Genomic DNA, 23,361 nt, shown 5'->3' on the forward strand with positions numbered 1-23,361 from the left:
TTTATTTCTAACATTCTCAATTGAAAGAACAACTGAAGATACCTATAGTATACCTCTTACTGCTTTAGTATGCATTTCTGCATGAAATCTTTTATTTTAAATTTTTTAAACCGTTATTCGAGATTTTCTTTGCACTGTCCATTAACATTGTAATTAACAAATCACTTTCCGGAAGTATAAAATCGAATTAGGTTCTGCAGAAATAACTGACGCAAACAGTTGCAAGAATGACGTCAAGTGCGATTTTCGAAAAGATTTAGTCTCAAAGTGACCTCGAATTGGGACAAGGTGCATAGGAACATATTCTGAGATCTTTTTTGATTATGATCAGAAAACATTTCCTAATTACAAAAATTTCAAAAACAACTATTTTTGCTGGGGGAGGGGGGGGGGGCTGGGGGCTGGGAAGAAACACGTATTTTAGGAATTTTGTTGCTCAAGATAGGTAACTTTGAGGCATTGAGCTCAAGTTTCTAATATGTTGGCATAGCACCCGAGAGAAATTTCTGGCCCCGGGGAAGTTTTCTTAAGGAGCCCTCATTAGAAAAGAAGCGTGCTCTGGGCATTGAAAATTAAAAAAAAAGTTAGTTAAATCTTTTAAAAGTCAAAACTGATCTTTTCTTTTGAAAACTATTTTAAAAAATTTGTTTGTACACACACGGGGCCCCGGGAATCTTCCCCGTCCACCAACCCCCCTCTCTCGGCGGCCATGTATGTTGGTACTATATTGGTCAAATGAGGAGAAGATTTTCGCAGTTTCATTTCATTATCATCATCACAAGTACGCTATTAACATAAACAAACACTTCTCTACATTCCTTTATTATAGTGCTGCCTAGACTTTTGAGACAAGAGCAGACAAGATTCAAATACTCATATGAACCGAAGAGCCCTATTAAAAACTTTAAGAAAATTTTCTCCAAACTTTCAGAAGTTCTGGACAAGATTTTTGCATTTTCGAATTTTTGATAACATTCCATTTTTAAAAAAAATGAGTTTTCAAACAGTATTCCTTTGAAAGATTGTTTCTATCAAACGCGCAAAACATGGCGCTTGTTAAAAGAAGATTTAAAATATCAAAGTATCGGTATCAATGTATTAATACATATTTCGTGTTAACAAGAATGTTACAAAAATACAGGTCATTCCAAATAGTTATTTACTAAAAAACACAATGACCTAAATAAGACAAAGAAAAGACAAAAGGAAAATATTGGAAATAAATTAATCACATTATAAAAGTAGAATTTTACAACAAAATTCTACTTTTACAATGTGAATAACACCCATAAACAGATTTTTTAAAAGAGATAAAAAAATATGTCAAATGATTAATCTATTCACATGTACATATAAGCATACACAAATAAAAAATTAAAAAAAAGTATATATAAAGAAAAAAGTTCTCAAGATAAAGAATGAATTTAAGCATAACTTTTAAGGTAGAATTACTGGAGTGACTTTAAGAATAGATTCTTGGATCTAAGGAAAAAATCTGTTTTTAAGGTGTACGGAAGGGTGTTCCAAGAAAGGATACACTGGTATGTAATGGAATTTATTCCATGCTTAGTTGTTTGTTTTAGTGGGATCGTTAAGTTGTTAAAAAAGAGGTTAAAGAGGTCATAGGTTATGTTCACACGTTGTTCTAGAATTAAAGAAGTTATGAAATAACTGGTAGGAAAGAGACCGTGTTGTTGATCAAAAACAAATGTTGAATGTTGTTCTAATGTTGATTAAAAAATGACTAAATTTTAACGAAATTTTTAATTTTCCATGTTTTAAGATATTAGTAGTTAGCTTTATATCCGTCTAGCTCAAATCTTAATTGTTAATTTAAGTTTCGATTAGCATTAAGTTACCAAAGTATTTAAGTACTTAAATAATTGTTTAAACGAGTCAAGTACTAAAGAAAAATTAAGTCATTTTTTGTGAAATAAAATTAACAGAAAATTAATATTTTCTGTTTATTAAAACAAACGTGTAATTTTATTATATTGTGAGGGCGGCATTTTTTACCAAATTATTTATTATTTTAATGTTTGCTTGTAGTGTGAGTGTGAGGTAAGGGATTAGGGAGGTATGGGTTGTAGAGTTTTGTGGAAAGTAAATGCGGAGGTTGTGAACAAGGTTGAGGGTCTAGGGATTACTTGGTTAGGAAAGGGCGAGGTTTGGGAATAGTTTGGTTAGGAATGAGCAAGGTTTAATTGTTAAAGAGTAAGGTTGTGTTTGCCGTCCTCAGTATATTTTGTTATACAATAAAACTCAATAAACGTTCCGTTAGTGTGCAATGGTTAGCACTCTTACATTCATTACGTTTATAAAATACAAATACAGTACAATCTCTCTAATTCGAATCTCCTTAATTCGAATTAGAGAGATTGTATACAGTTGTTTTTTTTAACTTTACTTCTTTTCTCTTTATCGTTTATTTTTATGGCAGGCTGAATGAGCCTCTGTGCGTCTTTTCTCAGTTGTTGCTTTTAACTTAACTCTTTTCGCTTTATCATTTATTTATATAAAGAGTTGACGAGTCATCTTGTGTTCATCTTTTCCGATCATTCTTTTTAATTTAATTCTCCCTCCTTTTAAATTTTCAGTAATTAAGCTTTCATAATCTTTGTCAAGATCTTCTTCCATCTTTTTTAACTCGTGTATATATAGATTCAGAGCCTTAAATAATAAATCTTTTTTTTTTTCAGACACTCTTTCTTTTTTCTAATCCAAATATGTAAGTATATAAAATATGCGTGTGCTATACATAGTGGATTTAGCGGAGTGCGGTATTACAGATCCTTCGGATCCCCCCCCCCCCTTCTCTCTCGCAGCTCCGAAGAAACCGTGGTGCATAGTGCTAAACTTTACATTCGCCAACAATTTTGTTATTTATTGACGATGGAAATCACGAATAGCACTTTTAAAATAATTAATTTTAAGTTCAGCATTTCTATCGACATCGTTAAGCACGTGTATAAGCAGGCCCCTGTGTTTAGAATTATTTTAAGTATAAAACGATTGTCCCATTCGCTTAATTTAGATGGTCATTCCGATTTATGCTTGTTTTTTGAAAATGATTTTCGTTCTCACATCTTTTCGTTATCATTTTGAACAGTACATCGTAGTTCTTCAGAAACGTTAAACGATAAATTTGAATGATTTGGTTTCGTTATCAATGTATTATAAGTTTTCACCGTTCGACAGCCATTTCTTTACGTTTCGAAGAACTATTCACTACCACATTTCATAAATGACATGAATTATTATTTGAATATCAAAAAACAAAGAATGATTTGCAACAGAGAGATTTTATGTTGTGAGATTCTTTTAAATAAAGAGAGGCCCAGCCTATTTCACTTATGAAGCCTTTCTCCGTTTTGTTTTTTTAAGAAACACAACAACAAAAGTAAAGCATTTCAATTCTATCCTAAGGCAATATCTTAAATACAATGAATCCTGGGAATAATAATTTATTTCAAAAATATTACTGTGACCAATCATAAACATATGCATTAACTAATCTTTATAAAAAAAAAAGTGTGGCAAGGATATTAAGTGTTTTTAAAGTCTAAGTGAAGTTTGAATAAACCGAAGTTTGTGTAATACTGAACTTGTTAAAATCGCTAATTCTATACCAATAAGCTGCATCAAGAAGATAAACTTATAGGTGGAAATGGGCTTTATAAGTAAATAATCTTCAGCGGTGCTTTTAAAACATTTTGCTGCTCATCAAGGGGATTTTTAGTTGATCGTCAATTTTTTTTAAAGTACTCTTTACTTATTATTCTACCAATTATTCTTATCAGTTTACACTTAAATTTAGACAATTTATGTTAACCCTTGCTTAAACCTTGTCACGTCATAAATCATAATTGCTTGAAAATAGAACTGTTAATTACAGTGGCTTTCAAAAATATAAAATCACTTAGATTTTTTAGCGATTACCTAAATTATTTCTATGCTTTTTACAAAAATATAAAAAAATAAAAAAAAAAGAGAGATTTTTTTAAAAATCTTTATTTGGAACAGATTGTATAACCGAAATAAATAAAAAATGAAAAATGTTGTTTTCGTACCAAAATCAATTAAAGAAAGAGAATCTGGTCAATAAACAAATAATAAAAAAATTGTGTGAAAAATATTAGGTCACGCTTTAATTCAGTATTATGCATAACCACCAGGTGCTTTTACTGAGGCTCAAATGCGTTTTGCCATAGATTCAATCAGATGCATTCATAAATTCTTTGGAAATTTGTTCCAAATTTTTTCCAAAGCAGCTTTCAGTTACGCAACGCTTTTCACATTCTCTCTTGATAATTTCTTGTCCATCCATGACCAAATATTTTCGATTGGGTTCAGATCTGGAGATCATGCTGGCCATGGTAGAAGAGTAATATGTTGCCTTTGAAATCACTCTTTCACCGAATTGGCAGTATGTGGCGTTGCGCCGTCCTGTTGGAAAATCCAATTTTTACGCCTTCTAAGAAATGATCTAGCAGTATGCAAAAGCTTATCTTCCAAGGTCTCTTTGTAGTTCTACTGGTTAATTTTCCTAAGTAAATATTTTGAAATCCTATCTCCTGATGAGAAATGCATCCCCATATACCTACATTGCTGCTACCGCTTTGTACTCTTCCTACATAAAATCTTTCCTTATAATCCTCTGAAGCTAATCTTTTAACAATAAATCTTGATTTACTATTAAACATCTCAAAATTTGATTCATTACTAAAAATGACCTTAGACCAATCCTCTACTGACCAGTTTATATTAGTCAAGACCATCTAAACACACATTACAAAATATTTCTAACCTTTCAAAGTAAACCTGCTTTGCTTTTTTTTTTCGGCCACTGTGTTTAAAAGCAAGCCCCCACGTTTAGAATTATTTTAAGCATTAAACGACTGTCCTGTTTGCATAGTTTAGATGGTCATTCTGATCGATGTTGTTTTCAAATTGATTTTCCTTCTCACGTCTTTTCGTCCTTCGCAGTCCTACGAAGTTTTAATTTTACAGGCTGTTCACTATTGTTTGGGTTGCAAATTACATCATGATACTCTTCAGGTGTTTACCAGTTAACACAGGCAATACTATAATGTCTCAATACTTGCTGAATTGTTCTCTATATTCAGCATTCATCTTCAATATGTTCGATTGTTGGCATTCAATCTCAATTATTGTTTGTGTTCTCCTTGAGTTTTTCCAGGTGAGCATCAAGAACATGGACTTTTACAAAAGAAATTTGCTTCCCATTGAGCGAAATTTTTATAAAACTCTAAACCTGTTGCTCAAAATATTCATCTTTCTGGTTTGGAACATTTGCAGAGCAACATTAAAAGAAAAATAGTAAGCTTGATAACAAAACATATTCGGGTTTGCAACGTCGTACCATCATTTTGAACCAATCAACTTTTAGAGTTTTGATGAGAGTTTGTTAAACATTTCTCGCCCACACAAACAATATTTAGTTTTCAACTGCAGAATTAGCGTCAGGTTTATTGAGTATGATAATTCGATGCGTTTATGGCATCAAATAGTCTTTTTAATGTTAGTACATGTAATTTCTTGCACTTAAGAATCGGTGTTTTGTCTTTCTGTTAACACCGAACAATAGAGAACAAAAGTGCAAGTTTCTATATTAATTATTTGAAATAAATCGAGTTTAAAAATGCTTTGCACTTAGGCATTCAAACTTGTAAGCTTCTAGTGAAAAGTTGACGGTATCAATTGATTTGCAACTTTACGCCTCAAAACAAAGTTGTCACACCAAAAAACTTCCCTGTTTAAATTGCGCAAATTGTTCCTTTTTTAATAATCGTGTTTCATGGGCTTTCGGACAAAACACAAGGCTGAACATTTTGAGCAACTGGATTAGACTCTCCCAAGATTACGCTGAAATGGGAAGCAAAATCGTTGTAAAAGACCATGTTCTTGAAGCTCACTTTGAAAAGTTCAAGGAGAACACAAACAAAAATTAAGATTGAATGCCAACAATCGAACACATTGAAGATGAACGATGTATATAGAGAACAATTCAGCAGGTATTGAATACTAATCGTATTAATGTGTTAACTAGAATGTCACTAATGTGTTAACTAGAAAACACCTAAAGAAGATCAAAATATAATTTCAAACGCAAACAAAAGTGAACAGCCTCTAAAATCATAACATCGTAGGACTGCGAGGGACGAAAAGATGTGAGAACGAAAATCAATTTTAATACAAGCATCGATATAGAATAACCGTCTAAAATAAGCAAACGGGACATCGTTTAATACTTAAAATAATTCTAAACAAGGAGGCTTCTAAGCACAGTGGCCGAAAATAAAAAAATTACAAGACAGGTTTGAAAGATACGAAATGTTTTGTTGTGTCTCTTTAGATGGCCTTGGTTTATATAAACTAATTTTTGAAAAAAACCTTTAAAAGTGAGCGCTTTTTCTTGCGATTTTAAAGTTAAAAGACTCTTTGTCACCAATAGCAGCCATTTCTGATGTTGTTAAATACAAAACGATATAGAATATATATACATATATTCTGCTATATATACTGTTTACACTAGGGGAGACCGGGGCTAGTTGGCTACAGTTTTAAACTTTGAGCTCTTTGCATTTCTGGGTGACATTTTTTGAGGATATCAAATTGCACTTCAAAAGAATATGAACTTGGCAAACATCTTCAAGTGTCAAACACTAAAAAAATAAAAAAAAGTTGGTGGCCCAAAAAGGGCCTCCAAAAAAGAAAAACATATGTGCCAACGTACCCCGGCCCAGGGGAAAATGCCTATACACTCAGGGTAAGTTGGCACAGCATGTAAAAAAAGACAAGTTTAGCCGCATTAAGCATCAATTTCAAGCGCATCTTGTTTATGAAAACTCTTGATAACTTTAATCCAAAAATATTTTCTGATATTAACTTTAATTGCGCTTAAGTCGATCGAATAGACTTTTCTTCATGTGAGTTTTGGAAACTTCTGGTGCAATATTCGAAAGCTGAACGCAGTGTATCATCTTACCTCTGTAGCAAACTCTTGACGGAAATTAACCCTGTTTAGTCTTGTCGAGCGTTAAACATTCACCGCAACAAATAATGCTCACTGAAATCGTTTAGAACAGAAATTCCATTTCGCAACCTTAGTGCACAGTTAATCGTAGTCGATATGCTTTTTAAGAGAACTAGGAAGGAGAGTGAAATTAATGAAATATACGGAAAATTCCAGAGCGTTGTTGAAAAGAGCCGTAGAAAGTTCTGTTTTATTTTTTTTTTTTTACGCGTAATTATATAGCTGTTGGAAAACAACGAAGGAGAGAAAGTCTAGAAAGATAAGGAGATCTCTAGATGATTTTTTTGTAAACAACAGAAAGTTCTTTTTTCTTTTACAAAAACTAAATAAAAACACCGACGCAATTCGACGATGCAGAAATAAAGTTCAATCAGAAAGTCTGCTCGATCAGAGTCTGTCTTGCAAAGCATTTTGCTAGAAGTTAGTTTGCTCTAATTGTACGTTACGACAAACCGATAAGAATGTCACTGTGGCACATACCTGTTCACGAATTAGTACCAAGAGATCCGTTCTTGAACGATATGCTGGAAGTCACCTTTCCTCCCTTGAGATATTATCCTCTGCTCGATGATAGATCGAGTGCTCGAGGGATCAGCAGAGAGTTGGATCGATTATACAAAGACGTGCTGGAGCCTCTCTCATACATATCTCGTCTGAAGGGGAACACTGCTGCTAAACAAGAAGGCTTCGTTGTCAATCTTGATGTTAAACATTACAAACCAGAAGAGGTCTCTCTAAAAGTTGAAGGTATGCTTTGATGTTGAGTTTCTGTTAGGTTTGAGTTTCTGTTAAGTTTAACTTTGATGTTGAGTTTCCCTTTGATGTTGAGTTTCCCTTTGATGTTGAGTTTCCCTTTGATGTTGAGTTTCTCTTAAGACTGTACGCTTGCTAAAACTATGTGATTTTTTTGACTTTTTAGGTCATGTTCTTGAGGTGAGCGGCAAACATCGTAACGAAAACGAGAACGGTTTTGAGTCGAGCGAGTTTAATCGAAAGTACACAATTCCAGACGACGTAGATCCGACAGCCCTTACTTCAAACATCAGCCAAGACGGTGTTTTGCATATTGAAGCTCCTAAGAAGCGTCCCTTAAACTCAGCTTCTGAAGGAGAGTCGAGCAAGGACACTTTTAAGTACACTTTAGATGTACAAGGTTTTAAACCAGAAGAGATTTCGATTCAAGTAAAGGGTAGAGACTTGATAATTCACGGTCAAACAAAAAGCGAAAACAAAGGTGAGCACGGATCGAGTTTACACCAGAAGCAGTTTACAAGAAACATTGTCTTACCTGATGACGTCGATCCATCTCAGCTGAGCTCTCGTTATACCAAAGACTCAAAGTTATCTGTTGAAGCTCCTCGCGCTCTTCCTCAAGCTCCATTCAATCTTGAAATCAAGATGGAGGAATAAAGACAGAACTTTAAAAAACGGCTTTATTTATTGTAATTATGCATATACACATATATATTTATATATCCATCTATCCAATATTTTATAAAAAATGAAAAGAAAACTAGTTTATTTTTTCACCGTGTTTGGAAATATGGTTTCAGGGCTCAGTGCTCTTCTCTTAGTACTTGTTTTTTAATCAGCTTTTAAATGTTCAGCGTATTTGGTTTTTTTCTTTTGCAAAGCTATTATGTTTTCGAAATTTTTGTTTATGTCTTTATCTGTGCTTGCATCTTCACTTTTGTAATGTTTTGAGTATCTTTTGATTGTATATAGCTTAAAAAGAAAAGTTTCTTAAACAAATATATTGTCGTTTGTAAGCTACTTCCCCAATACCCAAAAGTAAAGAACAGACTTTAAGTTAGAATTAAACTGTAACGTCATTTTTGCAGAGGTGGCGTGGTTCTTTTTTTTTACTTATTAGAAACACTCATGGTTTATTGCACTAAAATTCAATTTTTGTTATGGTTTTTATAGGGAACAAACATTACATGAGCATTTTTCTTCCGACGTTTATTAATTAACTATAGCATTGGTTAATGTGGTTTTGACGCTTCCGATAATGCATTTAATTGTTTATTGAGAGGATTACTTTTAGAAGACAAAAACAAAATGTGTGTAACAGAGTGGAGTTGCACTTAAAACGTATTACTTTATAAAACAATTTAAAATTTTAATGCTCATCGTAAACGAAGAAGCAAAATGTTTCGTTTTTACATTTCGTTTTTATATTTTTCGTCTTTATATTTTTTTGTTTGGATCCTGGCGTACATTAAAACAGGCCTATTTACCGTGCGAATGACGTAAAAAACTGGAGGCGAACATTTTGTATTTCTAAATTTTGATACTTGTGAAGCGTTGAAGGTCTTGCTAAATTATTTTGTCAAAATTTTTAAGTTTTCAATAATATTCATTATAAACATGAGTCGTAACTGTTGTGTCACAAATAGCAACGGAAAAATTAAAGTTCAAAAGAAAAATTTTTTCGCCTTCCTCGAACACCAGAAGAAAGAAAAAAGTGGATGGCTGTTATACCAAGAGACAATATATTTGGTAAGAAAGACGCCGTTGTTTGTAAAAGACACTGGTCTGTTTGATACGTTTTAACAAAAGATTATTGTAAAGAAAGACCTCGTGATCCTCCATCTGTGTTTAGGTGTGTAAAACCAAGTTTAATTCTGAAGCCATCTGCTTTTCCCAAAACTACTTTAAGAACTCATTCAGAAACTAAAAATTTTCTACCTGATGAGTTGTTTGATTTCAATTTAAAAGATGTTATAAAATCGTTTATTGATTTGACAACAAACATAGAAAACTACAACTTCAATGAAGTTGATATACAGTTTAATAGTAAAACAGAGAATCATGTCTTGATTCAATCATTAGAGTTCTTTCATAACACAGGTGTGCTAATGTTTGTTCTGAAAGTAAATAGTCATTTTCATTATCAATTATTTCATTGTGGAGTTATTTGTATTATAAAAATTATGGCAGATAAAAAAAAAGTTATTTGTATTATAAAAATTCTGACAAAACAGAATTACCATATTGAATAGATGGTCCCATATTGTAAAAGCTGTTCAATTTTTAAATACTTATGAGATAAGTATTTAAAAATTAAAAATATATAATTTTTTTATAAGTAGTAAAAAGAAATCTTTCTTTTTGAACAAACTAGCTTTTTTTTTATCTGCCATAAAAAAAGCAGGTGGTCATGTTGTATTTATAGTTTTTAACAGCAGGTGGTCATGTTTTATCTATTGTTTGTGATGGTAACAGGGTAAATAAGGCATTTTTCAAAAAATTGAGACAGATGGTGTACCTTGGCGAACAAAAGATAATATATATCTTTAATATGATTATGTACACCTTTAAAAAATCTTCGCAATAATTGGATAACTGAAAAAACTCAAGAACATGAGTTTTTTGTTAATAAGGTAAAAAGTTCTCTAATGATCTCATATCATAGCATTACATAAATAATTATAGCATTACATAAATTAGAATAAAATTAAATGACTAAAATGACTAAACCTACTGACGTTGCTGAGTTTCCCAAACCAATTGAAAGGCAAAAAGTTGTCTGAGAGTATTTTGTGAAGAAACAGTGTGTGCCTTAAAATGTTATCCAGAATTAAATGATGCTACTGATACTATTTATTTTCTTTCAATGATAATTGAATTTTGGAGAATTATTAATATTCATAGCCCTTATGCAGATGTACGTATACGTGATCCAAATTGAGCTGCTATTTTCTTTTTTGGTGATTTTATCTTCAAAAACTGTTAGAACTTGGAAACATGGCTAAATAACTGTGCTCTTCTCAAAAAGTTCGTTTTAAATATTTCTAAAAAGATACTTCAAATAGTCTTTATCATGGTCTTGTGGAGTTGTCAAGGTTCCTCTTGTACACAAGTTATAAATATGTTTTGCTTGGAACATTTACAAATAATCCTTTAGAGATTTAGAAAACTCAGACAAGGACCAGGTGGTACATATTTTATTACTGTACAACAAATACCTGAGATAGTTGGCATTATAAAAGCAAAACTACATTTGCAGTTAGACAATAATGGTGTTAGTCTTGATTTTATTACACCAGGGCATTCTTGTGACAGATGTGGTATTTACTTAAATGAAGAAAAATGTTTGATATTTAATAACTTAACAGAATTATAAAAAATATTATCTATAGATGTCAAAATGACTCTGATTTACATTGCCGGATATATTGTCAGAAATGATAAAGATTCAGATGACTCGTACTTTTATTATGAGAAATGCAGAGATTTTACTGATAAAATCAAGCGTGGGGGATTTTAACAGTGCCCGGTGATTTGCTATATCAATGGGTAATATATTGCTATATAATGTTTCGTGAAGTAGCTGATAATACGTGCATTTCTTCTTTGTGCATTCTAATAATGCTTATTTCTAAATCATACCAACTAAATATGAACAAAAACCACGGGGTTATGCTTTCAAATATATTCTTTAAAAACTGTTACAACTTGCATTCTCCAAGATCTAAAAACAAACCATATCAAAAAATTTTGAAACTCAGTATTTAATAATAAAGGCCAGTCAAGAAAAAGATATTTTTCTCTGATGCCTAGGATAAAAAGCTCGCCTCCCGTTTATGACGTCATCGAAATGGTTAATACCTCTGTTATAAAGTATGCCATGGTTTGGATTATTCTGGTTAACAAAGGGAATGATTTTTTTTAGACAACAAAAAAAAAAACGCAAAAATAAAAACTTATAAAAATAAAAACAAAACTGAAGAGAAATAAATTCGATAAAAAGTAAAAATAAACACAGCAACGATAAGAGTATCACCATAAGCACAGTGATGATAAGAATTGATGCACAAGATACAAAGTAACAAACTTTTTTTAAATAAATCACGTATTATAGTTTTATGTCCTCCGGCTAGTTGCCTTGCAGACACATGCCTACTCCGTCCAAAGGAGACTCTGTGAGCGTCGTCCCAGAGTTTGCTACCCCTTCGGGAAGTAGACAAAGACCCACCGTCGTCCGGTTCAGTAACCTGAAGACCTATTATGGCAGGCTAGCCCCATGTTGATCAGGTTTACTTCCCCGTCAGGTAAGTTTTTTAAATAAAAGTATAAAGGCTTTTTATAACATATTCAACATCTATACAGGACCTGATAAAGATAAAGAGAAGCACTAGAAGGCATTTCTTTAAACCCCATCCACCTTCCATTTTTATCTATTGAAATCACGTAACATGATACTTAAGCGTTTCAATGCCATCTTGTTTCAAAATGGAAAATGCAATATATCGTAATAAGAATAATTTCTGTTAAAGCTATGACTATGGTGAATAATAAACTGATGCATCAACTAACTCACCGTAACTAATTAGCCTAAAACTTAAAAATGAAATATACATTTTTGGTGATATATTTATTAAAAAATTTACTAAAAAGAAAGCAACGGCAACATGAATTTTACCAGAGTTTATTTGTTACCATAAGATTAAAATTGATGTAAGAATAATAACAAACAACCGCTTCCATAGGCTTTAAAGAATTAGGGATAATTTGAACGCCATTTCTAGGATTTCAGTTTAGAAATTGTCCTAATCAATCATTTAATGCGGTCTGTTATAGTAGAAGTAAGATTAAATAAATATTTTGCATTTGCCCAAAAGTGCCTAACGATATTTATGATATAAAGTCTGTTCTTTACTTTTGGGTATTGGGGAAGTAGCTTACAAACGACAATATATTTGTTTAAGAAACTTTTCTTTTTAAGCTATATACAATCAAAAGATACTCAAAACATTACAAAAGTGAAGATGCAAGCACAGATAAAGACATAAACAAAAATTTCGAAAACATAATAGCTTTGCAAAAGAAAAAAACCAAATACGCTGAACATTTAAAAGCTGATTAAAAAACAAGTACTAAGAGAAGAGCACTGAGCCCTGAAACCATATTTCCAAACACGGTGAAAAAATAAACTAGTTTTCTTTTCATTTTTTATAAAATATTGGATAGATGGATATATAAATATATATGTGTATATGCATAATTACAATAAATAAAGCCGTTTTTTAAAGTTCTGTCTTTATTCCTCCATCTTGATTTCAAGATTGAATGGAGCTTGAGGAAGAGCGCGAGGAGCTTCAACAGATAACTTTGAGTCTTTGGTATAACGAGAGCTCAGCTGAGATGGATCGACGTCATCAGGTAAGACAATGTTTCTTGTAAACTGCTTCTGGTGTAAACTCGATCCGTGCTCACCTTTGTTTTCGCTTTTTGTTTGACCGTGAATTATCAAGTCTCTACCCTTTACTTGAATCGAAATCTCTTCTGGTTTAAAACCTTGTACATCTAAAGTGTACTTAAAAGTGTCCTTGCTCGACTCTCCTTCAGAAGCTGAGTTTAAGGGACGCTTCTTAGGAGCTTCAATATGCAAAACACCGTCTTGGCTGATGTTTGAAGTAAGGGCTGTCGGATCTACGTCGTCTGGAATTGTGTACTTTCGATTAAACTCGCTCGACTCAAAACCGTTCTCGTTTTCGTTACGATGTTTGCCGCTCACCTCAAGAACATGACCTAAAAAGTCAAAAAAATCACATAGTTTTAGCAAGCGTACAGTCTTAAGAGAAACTCAACATCAAAGGGAAACTCAACATCAAAGGGAAACTCAACATCAAAGGGAAACTCAACATCAAAGTTAAACTTAACAGAAACTCAAACCTAACAGAAACTCAACATCAAAGCATACCTTCAACTTTTAGAGAGACCTCTTCTGGTTTGTAATGTTTAACATCAAGATTGACAACGAAGCCTTCTTGTTTAGCAGCAGTGTTCCCCTTCAGACGAGATATGTATGAGAGAGGCTCCAGCACGTCTTTGTATAATCGATCCAACTCTCTGCTGATCCCTCGAGCACTCGATCTATCATCGAGCAGAGGATAATATCTCAAGGGAGGAAAGGTGACTTCCAGCATATCGTTCAAGAACGGATCTCTTGGTACTAATTCGTGAACAGGTATGTGCCACAGTGACATTCTTATCGGTTTGTCGTAACGTACAATTAGAGCAAACTAACTTCTAGCAAAATGCTTTGCAAGACAGACTCTGATCGAGCAGACTTTCTGATTGAACTTTATTTCTGCATCGTCGAATTGCGTCGGTGTTTTTATTTAGTTTTTGTAAAAGAAAAAAGAACTTTCTGTTGTTTACAAAAAAATCATCTAGAGATCTCCTTATCTTTCTAGACTTTCTCTCCTTCGTTGTTTTCCAACAGCTATATAATTACGCGTAAAAAAAAAAAAATAAAACAGAACTTTCTACGGCTCTTTTCAACAACGCTCTGGAATTTTCCGTATATTTCATTAATTTCACTCTCCTTCCTAGTTCTCTTAAAAAGCATATCGACTACGATTAACTGTGCACTAAGGTTGCGAAATGGAATTTCTGTTCTAAACGATTTCAGTGAGCATTATTTGTTGCAGTGAATGTTTAACGCTCGGCAAGACTAAACAGGGTTAAAACGATGCACAGTGGTCCAGGACCATGCCATAAATAAAAAAATATATATTGTTTTATAATAAAAACTATCTTAAAATTGAATTATATATGTTATGTGAAGACCATATTTCAATTTTTAAGGTCCGTAATTTTTTTAAAAATTTGTCTAAAGCTTGGTTTCCAATGGTTGTAGAAATGTCGTACCAAAATCGTGCAACGTTCGTTTGATCAGTTGTGCGGTAAATTGTTGTGCAACGCAATGTTTCCATTAGATTGAATTAGCGCAAAAATCTTTCAAAAAAAAAGTGTAAACAAACAAAAAATGGCCGTCATAAAAAAAAATATCACTCTAAATTATCGACTTTTTGTTACACTTTTAATTTTAAGACGTCGAAAAAGCGTAAAGAAAAGAAAGCATATGTTTTGGGTCAGAGAACTATTTTAAAAAGTCGTTAAGCAAGGTGCGTTTAGTTCTTTGGTGCAAGAAATGATGCTATTTGATAGGGAATTTTTTTTTATCGATACTTAAGAATGTCTCCTGACAGACTTGAACACCTTTTGTCATTAATCGGATTTTCAAATTTGTCTTAATGCATTCAATGTGTTAAAATGAGGCGGTTGTACTGCTGTGCAAAAGGGGAGTTGAGTTTGTAAATTGTATGATTCACAGTTAGATGGGAAAAATATTGTCAAGTTCATAAAGAAAGCAATGACTCATTAGTGTCTCAGGGAAGGTTAAAATAATTCCTCACAATGGCGATGTTTTGTAAACTTTATTGTTGTACAACAGTTTTTGTGTGGTTTCCATTAAAAAAATAAGCTGCGCGTTTTGCACAAAAAACAAAAAACTGTTGCAGAAATAGATTTTTTTCAAAACTCACAACCGCAGTTGTACAACATAAAATTTGTTGTACAACCGACTTTAAGTTGTGCAACTTACACTAGAAAATGTTTCCATTATAAAACAAAGTTGTTGTGCAACTGTTGTACGACATTCCTACAACTATTGGAAACCAAGCTTAAGGAGGGTTTGAAGTTCAAAGACTGAAGAAAATTACATTTTTTCGGGCAAAAATCTGTCTACAAACTTTTATACATGCTGACTCCTACAGATATCAAAGCTATGAAAATTGTTTTGAATATTCTTAGGAAATGTAGAAGGTCAAAATAAAATAATTTAGAAATGTAAAAAAGCTTACAAAAGATACAATTTACCGCTTGTTAAACACTTTTTAAAATAAATTGTTAAAAAATAAAACTTTGATCGACCAGGAAAATTTTCGCCCAGGTTTGCCCACTTTGAAATTTTTTGCTTTTGAAAAAATAGCGTGTTTAGAAAAATGCAGAAAAAGTTTTGGCTGCTTTTGTTTGCTTTTGTACCTGTAGGGTTAGTCCAAACATGATGTATTTAGACTAAAATGCATCTCCCCTCTGACTCCCAATGTTTTGAAATATTGTTTTTTCTAGTTTCAACCGTGAAAACGAATAGCGGAATATTCCAAAATAAAAGCGGAAAAAACGGATAAACAAAACAATCAAAACAAATAACATTCACAAAAAATCAAGTAACTAATAAGTGGTGAAACCAAGTTTTTATATGAAGAACAAAGACATTTTTGATTACTTGTTTAAAGGAAAATGTGAGAATAAATATGTAAGTTTAATTAGTAAGGAAGCACAAACCGATGGAAACACAGCAAGAAGGGCATTTAGAAGCCATGAAACCTTTGCTGAAATACTTGGAGTTGATAAAGGTCTTGTTAAAAGATTCTTTATTATCCTTTGTGTGCTGTCCTGTAAGCACCCAATTGACCCAGATAAACTTGAAATATATTGCAAATATACATTTAAAACATATGTAACACATTTTAAATGGTATCCTATGCCTGCTGGAGTTCACAAGATGATTGTACATTCACATCAGGTTGTAAGAGACAAGCCGGTTCCAATTGGACTCTTATCTGAAGAAGCTCAGGAAAGTAAAAATAAAGATGTTAAAAACTTTCGAAACATTTTACAAGAAAATATTCTCGAAAAGTTACAAATGAAGATGTAATGAGAAGATTGCTCTACTCATCAGACCCCTTTATCACTTCTATGAGGGGAAGTTCTGAATCAAAGAAGGAGCTTGCTCTTCCAGAAGAATGTTTAGACCTTCTTTTGTAATTTTCATAAAAATATTATATTCTTCATATCTAATTGATGTATTGATAGTATGGGTCCTATTTACTTTATTTGAAGAAATCTGTAAAAAGCTGCATGCTTAAAATAGGGGTATATGTACTTTTTTTTTACAGTAGGGATGTGACACATGTTTAATTGCTATTTTTTAAAAACTCAAAACCTTTATAATTACATTTTTTAGCTCAGTTTAGTAAAAATGGTTTAAATATAGAAATATTTAAGAAACTTTATTGTTATTTATAATCTTGGAATAAAACCAACATTACACAAACTTTTTAAATTGTCGTATGTTCTTGCTGTGCAACCATATGCACAGAATATTCATGTCTAGGTAATTATAAAATATGTGTGCTTGGTCTAGTCTCCTTGAAGATTTTGTTGTTTAATCGACCAGGAAGTCAAATGTGTTATGGAAATAAAATTTAACTTATAGATCTAAAAATATAGGTGTAATTACAAAAAGCATGTCACATGTTATGTCATGTGTCCTTGGTGTGGTATTTTAGAATTTATTTATGCTATACACTAAATCTACCACTATGTTGAAATGAAACATGTTCTCCAGAGAATATTAAGTTAAAAGTTCTTCCGTAAAATAAGTGTTAAAATAAGTCTGTTAAATGTAAGTTTTATGTTATGTGTTCTTGGTGTTCTGCACTTGTATGATATTTATCCAATCGAGCAAAAACTTATCATACATGCCGGTTACTAATCAATAGAATCAATTCAATGTTCTATTAATTTATAGTCAATAGTTCATTGAAAATTAAGTATGAAATATGTGTCACATGTTTATTGTTCGTTGTGTCATTTGTCCTTGGCTTCGTGTCGTTGGCGTGTCCTTCAGAGGTATGATGAGGGACATTATAATAGCTGCTTTTGTGGGTCAGGGTATAATGAATATTCACCAAAAATTTTAGCGTTTTAGCTTCAAAAATGGTGAAGATATGATTTTTGCCTCTAATGTGACAATTCTGGACCACTGTGCGATGTTGAAAGCCGTTTACAAGCCGTAACTTTAAATTTAATTGACTTTGAAAACCTTTAAAAGTTGTTAAAACTTAATTAAAACGATGTTGAGAGGCCGCAAAATGTTGTAAATCAAAATTTTACCGTTATGAAAATCGTATAAATTTGTTTACATTATATTTAACGAATTTGAAAACCTTATAACTTTGTTTATGTTATTTAACAAGATTTAAACATTGTAAAACATTAAACAAATATGCCAAAGACCCATCGCTCGTTGGTTTGGCAGTACTTCCTGAAGGAATACAGAGGAGATAAGGCCTATGGTGTGTGCAATATCTGCAAGAAGGACCTACCATAAGGATGAGTACATCGAAATGTGTCAGAATCAAAAGATACAGAATGAGGCAGAAGCTGCCAAGGAGGACAAAATTGAAGAGGTAGAAGATGAAATGGAAACAGTTGGCACTGGTAAGTTTATGTTACATAATGGATCTTACGATGCGATGTAGCGAAGTTATACAACTTTTTTTTTATGTAAACAACGAAATCCGGGGTTAATTCAATGTTAACAAATGTATACAATTTTTTTTAGGTCACAGGAAAAGAAAAAGGGTTCTAAAAGCCAGAAAGAATCTGTGCTATCCAACACAGAGCACCACTCAACTTCGTGGTGACATGGAGCTCATGATTTACCTTGCAACTGACAATCAGCCTTTCTCCATATGTGACTCTATCCCGTTCCAAAGACTGCTTGCCCACTTTGACTCAAGGTTTAAGGTTAAAAGTGGTGCCTACATGGCTCGCTTCAAGTTACCTCTCCTCTATAGGAATCTGCAGATGACCATGAAGAGCATGTTTGACAAGGAGCTTCCTCATTGCGACCGAGTTGCAATCAGCACTGACATCTGGACCTCACGCAACAACGACCCATTCATGGCGGTGACTCTTCATTTCATCACCAAAGAGTTTGTTCTACGAAAGGTAACTGTTGGAGTTGTTCCATTCCCAGGTAGCAAACTGGTCAGAACATTGCTACTCAGTTGGACAACTTGGTTAAACGTTTTGAGTCACTCAAAATGGTCAAGAAGCGGGTTGTTGTGTGTGATCAAGCTTCAAATATAAAAGCTGCACTGAGGAAGTCAGAGACTACTGCTGATCTTGAAAGTGGTTCAATCACGTGCATTGACCACAAGCTTAACATGGCCCTGGAAAGGACTGTCAACAAACAGCCTGATATCAAGGCTGCTATCGATGCATGCAGGACAATCTCCGCCCGAGTTCATCACTCTCCTCTTGCTGAAGGGGTGTTGAAAAAGAAGTGCCTCGAGATGAATGGTAATATTTTTAACTTTTTAAGTAGATACGAATACGAAGTTTTACAACTTAATGTCAAATTTTTACAAATATTTTTTAGTTTCAAACAAAGTTTTCTAAGAGTTTACGATTTCATGCGAAGTTTTTTGCGAAATTTTATTTTAGTTTTTGTTTCAGTACCCTACAGAAAGATCACTGCTTCTTGTGCAACCAGATGGAACTCTGTCCAGATGATGCTCCTAGACATCAACCATCTTCAAAGTGTGCTGTGTGCTCTCCGGGCTGACAAAAAGGAATGGACCACACCCATTCCTATGGATGAACAATTTGAGCTGATTGCAATCATTCTGCCACTCCTGACCACATGCCGAGTCATCTCTGAGTCAATGCCGAGTGATAAGAAAATTATAATGGATAGAGCACTGACAGCCATTGTTCATCTTGTGGATAGGTGTGCTTCTCTGAGGGTCAAAGAAATAAGAAAGAACAGTGTCACTGGAGTAGGTCCTTTCATGGTTGAGCTCATTGTAGAACTTGAGAAACGATTCCCAAGAGGAGGATGTGACATCATGCCTTATGCTGTAGGCTGCCTGTTGCACCCCTTCTTGAAAGGCCAACAACTGCACGCTTATGGTGTCAAGGATGAGATTTTTGACAAGTTGAAAACCAGTTATCCTACAACAGCAGACTGGGTGTCAAACCTGCAAGGTACAATCAATGTCTCAGATGAGATCACCGATGAGTTTCTTGAAGATGATGGTGAGACTGAATTCTGGAAGGCAGCAGCAAAGGTAATAGCTATTAAGTATAATATAAAATAAATTTCTTTAAAACTAGTTAAATATACATCTACTAATCTTAATGCAATCGAACAAACAAAGTCATAAAAATTTTAATTTGAGGATAGATGCCATACGGGGGAGAGGGGGGGCGGTTCAAAGTTAAACGAACTTTTTAAAAATTATTTGAATTTAAACAATTTTAGATTAAAGAAAGCAAAGTTATACGAAGTTTACTAAACGTTTAACTTCCTTCCTTTCTTTTAGACTGTGTCCAGCCAATTCAGGCAGACAAATGCTACAGCTGAGGGTCCTCCGATTTCCGTTGAGTGGGCAAAATTCAGAGAAACAACTGTGATAGATTCGAAGGTTAATGTCCTTGACTGGTGGAGGACACATCGCAAAGAGATGCCCATCTTGGCAGGACTTGCACGGGAGTAATATTGCCTGCCAGCCTCAAGTGCCTCAAGTGAGCGGGCCTTTAGTTAAGCTGGACAGGTGGTCCACGAAAAGAGATGCAGGTTGTCTCCAAAAACCACTGAGAAGTTGGTCTTCATCAACGAGAACTTCGATCTCTTAAACTCCTTTGTACCAATTTGGGAATACCACTCCATGGAAGAGCAAATGGCAGCAAGATCTGCTCCAGACAGAAATCAAAATGATGATGATGACGATGATGATGATGATGATGATGATGATGATGATGATGATGATGATGATGATGATGATGATGATGATGATGATGATGATGATGATGATGATGATGATGATGATGATGATGATAAAAAAATGTAAACTCCAGTATTGTTGAACTGGAAAGGTGAGACAGACATCATTTAGGCTCCCAAGGCCAGGAACTTGCACAAAAAAAATGAGAATGAAAGACTGGAAGCGGACAACTAAATATTCTTTACTAGGGAAGCATGCTAGGATTATTTTAGATTAAGTAATCGATAATATGCAAATAATTTTTTCACATGTTTAAGAAATTGGATTTATGAAATCTAGAATGATTATTAAATGAAAGGGTTTTAGCATATCTTTTGTATATTCTGTATTTCTGTAATGTTACTGTAGTGTATACTTCAAATTTTTATTATTAAGAAATAGAAGGGCAGAGATTGCTAGCATATACCAAACCAGTTATCACTTCACTTTACTTTATACCGATGTCTTTGAACCTGAACATAGTTAGCTTCTCATCGATTGTGATTTTTTCCAAATCTAAGGGATAGAGTAGGAGTCTAGGAGAATAGAAGGGAAGAGCATAACAGTACTAGTACAGCCACATACAAGTTCAGCTTAAAATATGGCTTATCAGTTCACTTCACTTTAAAATTTTTGCTAATAGACCTTGAAGTTGAAGTCATTAAACTTGAACTTGAAGTCATTGAGCTTAAAACCTGAACGAAGTCACGCGACGTTCGTTTGTTTACTTTTTGTATGCACTCGTTTCGTTTACTTAAACGATTTCGAAGACAGTTAAATTTTTGGAAGTGAATTTGAAAGCCGTTAGAAATTTTATACAGTTTTAAAACACGCCATTTTCGAATTTACACAACTTTTTACGATTTTAAAAACCGCGAAAATATACTTTATTTGAACTAATACGATTTTGAAAACCGTCAAATTAAATTTTATACAACTTTTTACGGTTTTGAAAACCGCGAAAATATATTTTATTTGAAGTAATACGATTTTGAATAAACCGTTTAAATAAATTTCATACAACTTTTAACGATTTCGAAACACGTTCACACACGACTTTTTGCGACGTCGAAGCTTCGACTTCGACTTCGAAACACATCGACCTCGATTGTTTTATCTCTAACATATATATATATATATATATATAACATTACAGAAAAAACCTGTAATTGCATCAATAAAACTAAGTGTCCTTTACATCAAAATTGTCTTACAAAAAACATAGTCTACCAAGCCACCATCTCTTCCAGCAACCCAATAATGAAAGAAAAAATATATTACGGCATCAGCGAAACACCTTTCAAACTAAGGTATGCAAACCACCAAAAATCCTTTAACATTGAAAAATATAAGAACGACACAGAACTATCGAAGGAAATATGGAAAATGAAAGAAGAAAATTTCACACCTATTGTTAAGTGGAAGATAATCAAACATTGCAAATCGTACAACCCGGCCACAAAATGTTGCATGCTATGCCTGCATGAGAAGTACATGATTATTATGTTTAATGAAGGTACCTTATTGAATAAGAAGAACGAATTGGTTTCAAAATGCAGGCATAGAAATAAATTTCTTCTTTCGAAATTTGATACTGGTGACTAGGCCTATATTATTTCTTTATTTTCTTTTCTTTCTTTTCTTTTCTTTTCTTTTCTTTTCTTTTCTTTTCTTTTCTTTTCTTTTCTTTTCTTTCTTTTCGTTCTTTTCTTTCTTTCCTTTCTTTTCTTTCTTTCCTTTCTTTTCTTTCTTTTCTTTCTTTCTTTCTTTTCTTTCTTTCTTTCTTTCTTTCTTCCTTTCTTTTCTATTCTTTTCTTTTCTTTTCTTTTCTTTTCTTTTCTTTTCTTTTCTTTTCTTTTCTTTTCTTTTCTTTTCTTTTCTTTTCTTTTCTTTTCTTTCTTTTCTTTTCTTTATTTCTTTATTTCTCTATTGCTTTCTTTCATTTCTTTACTTCTTTATTGCTTTCTTTCTTTCTTTCTTTCTTTTCCTCCTCTTTTTCCTAATATGACGTCAGAGCACACGATACAGTAATTTTTGCAATTTGTAACGGTTTTTATAGATTTTTGATTTGTATTTCATGGCTGATGATTGCCGCTAGGCATGAAACTTTAAGCATGGCCGTATTAAGGCGGGGGCGGATGGGGCTGCAGCCCCAGGCCCTTATAAAAAAAATAGGCCCTAAGGCCCGTGACTTTTTTTTTTTTTTTTTACTTTTTTTTTTTTTTTTTTTATAGGAAACCAGATAAATATTCCTATGTTTCTCAGTTTTTTTAAATCAATTTATTGGGAGCTGCGGAGGCGTTGTGAATAAATAAATGAATAGAGATATCCTATATCTCTATCTTCGTATATTTGGCGGAATTTTGGTATTCGCAAATATTTTTTAAATTATCTTTCCGCATAAAGATGTTTTGAGAACATTCAAGTTATTTATGTTTCCATCTATGTCCGCACAACTATCAGTTTTTAAAAAACACGCTAAAAAAATTAACTTCGTGACATAAATTTTTTAATTAAATAGGTTTTATAAGAGAATGCTTTTAAAACATTCGTTGATGTAAAAACCTTTTAAAGGAAAAACAATTATATTAGTGAATGATTTTAAAGCACTCTCTTATAAAACCTATTTGATTAGGAAATTTATGTCACGAAGTTAATTTTTTAGCGTGTATTTAAAAAACTAATAGTTGTGCGGACATAGATGGAAACATAAATAAACTTGAATGTTCTCAAACATTAAAACATCAAAAAAAAATTTATTTTATTTTATTTTATGATCACTTCCGTTACCGCAGAAAATTACAGCATTGCTCATTCGTTTACAAAATTAAAATAAAAAATGAAAAGGAGCGGCCTGAGCGGTTGGGACAAAATGCAAAAAAAGAAGAA

At 33.0% G+C, this 23,361-nt stretch overlaps 2 protein-coding genes, 1 long non-coding RNA gene and 1 pseudogene across 4 annotated transcripts; 3 read left to right on the forward strand and 1 right to left on the reverse strand.

The window, feature by feature from the left end:
• Positions 1–7,263: 7,263 nt before the first annotated feature.
• LOC149891469 (uncharacterized) lies at positions 7,264–8,809 on the forward strand. Its single transcript, XM_090080384.1, has 2 exons — positions 7,264–7,804; positions 7,977–8,809. Exons 1-2 carry the CDS (start codon positions 7,519–7,521, stop codon positions 8,465–8,467), a joined length of 777 nt encoding a protein of 258 aa, XP_089936510.1. The 5' UTR covers positions 7,264–7,518; the 3' UTR covers positions 8,468–8,809.
• Positions 8,810–10,414: 1,605 nt separating this feature from the next.
• LOC149891470 (uncharacterized) lies at positions 10,415–14,250 on the forward strand. The gene is made up of 2 exons (XR_016450203.1): positions 10,415–12,114; positions 12,789–14,250. It is a non-coding gene; the product is annotated as an uncharacterized LOC149891470 (long non-coding RNA).
• Positions 12,762–14,052, reverse strand: LOC149891471 (uncharacterized). The gene is made up of 2 exons (XM_090080236.1): positions 13,767–14,052; positions 12,762–13,594 (listed from the first exon to the last, which is right to left on the reverse strand). Exons 1-2 carry the CDS (start codon positions 14,050–14,052, stop codon positions 13,104–13,106), a joined length of 777 nt encoding a protein of 258 aa, XP_089936362.1. The 3' UTR covers positions 12,762–13,103.
• A 4,965-nt stretch (positions 14,251–19,215) lies between the features above and the next one.
• On the forward strand, positions 19,216–21,270 carry LOC149891472 (uncharacterized; annotated as a pseudogene). The gene is made up of 2 exons (XR_016450077.1): positions 19,216–19,776; positions 20,032–21,270. The product of XR_016450077.1 is annotated as an uncharacterized LOC149891472 (transcript).
• The last annotated feature ends 2,091 nt before the right edge of the window (positions 21,271–23,361 follow it).

This window comes from Hydra viridissima, unplaced genomic scaffold, assembly GCF_058129835.1.
Source record: "Hydra viridissima isolate aposymbiotic clone 2 unplaced genomic scaffold, HvirCarnegie_v1 scaffold_2, whole genome shotgun sequence".
NCBI lineage: Eukaryota > Metazoa > Cnidaria > Hydrozoa > Anthoathecata > Hydridae > Hydra > Hydra viridissima.

Coding starts and splice junctions, on each gene's coding strand:
- LOC149891469 (XM_090080384.1), top strand. CDS start 7,519: ATGTCACTGTGGCACATACCTGTTCACGAATTAGTACCAAGAGATCCG. Junction 7,805..7,976: donor GGTCTCTCTAAAAGTTGAAG/GTATGCTTTGAT, acceptor TTGACTTTTTAG/GTCATGTTCTTGAGGTGAGC.
- LOC149891471 (XM_090080236.1), bottom strand. CDS start 14,052: ATGTCACTGTGGCACATACCTGTTCACGAATTAGTACCAAGAGATCCG. Junction 13,595..13,766: donor GGTCTCTCTAAAAGTTGAAG/GTATGCTTTGAT, acceptor TTGACTTTTTAG/GTCATGTTCTTGAGGTGAGC.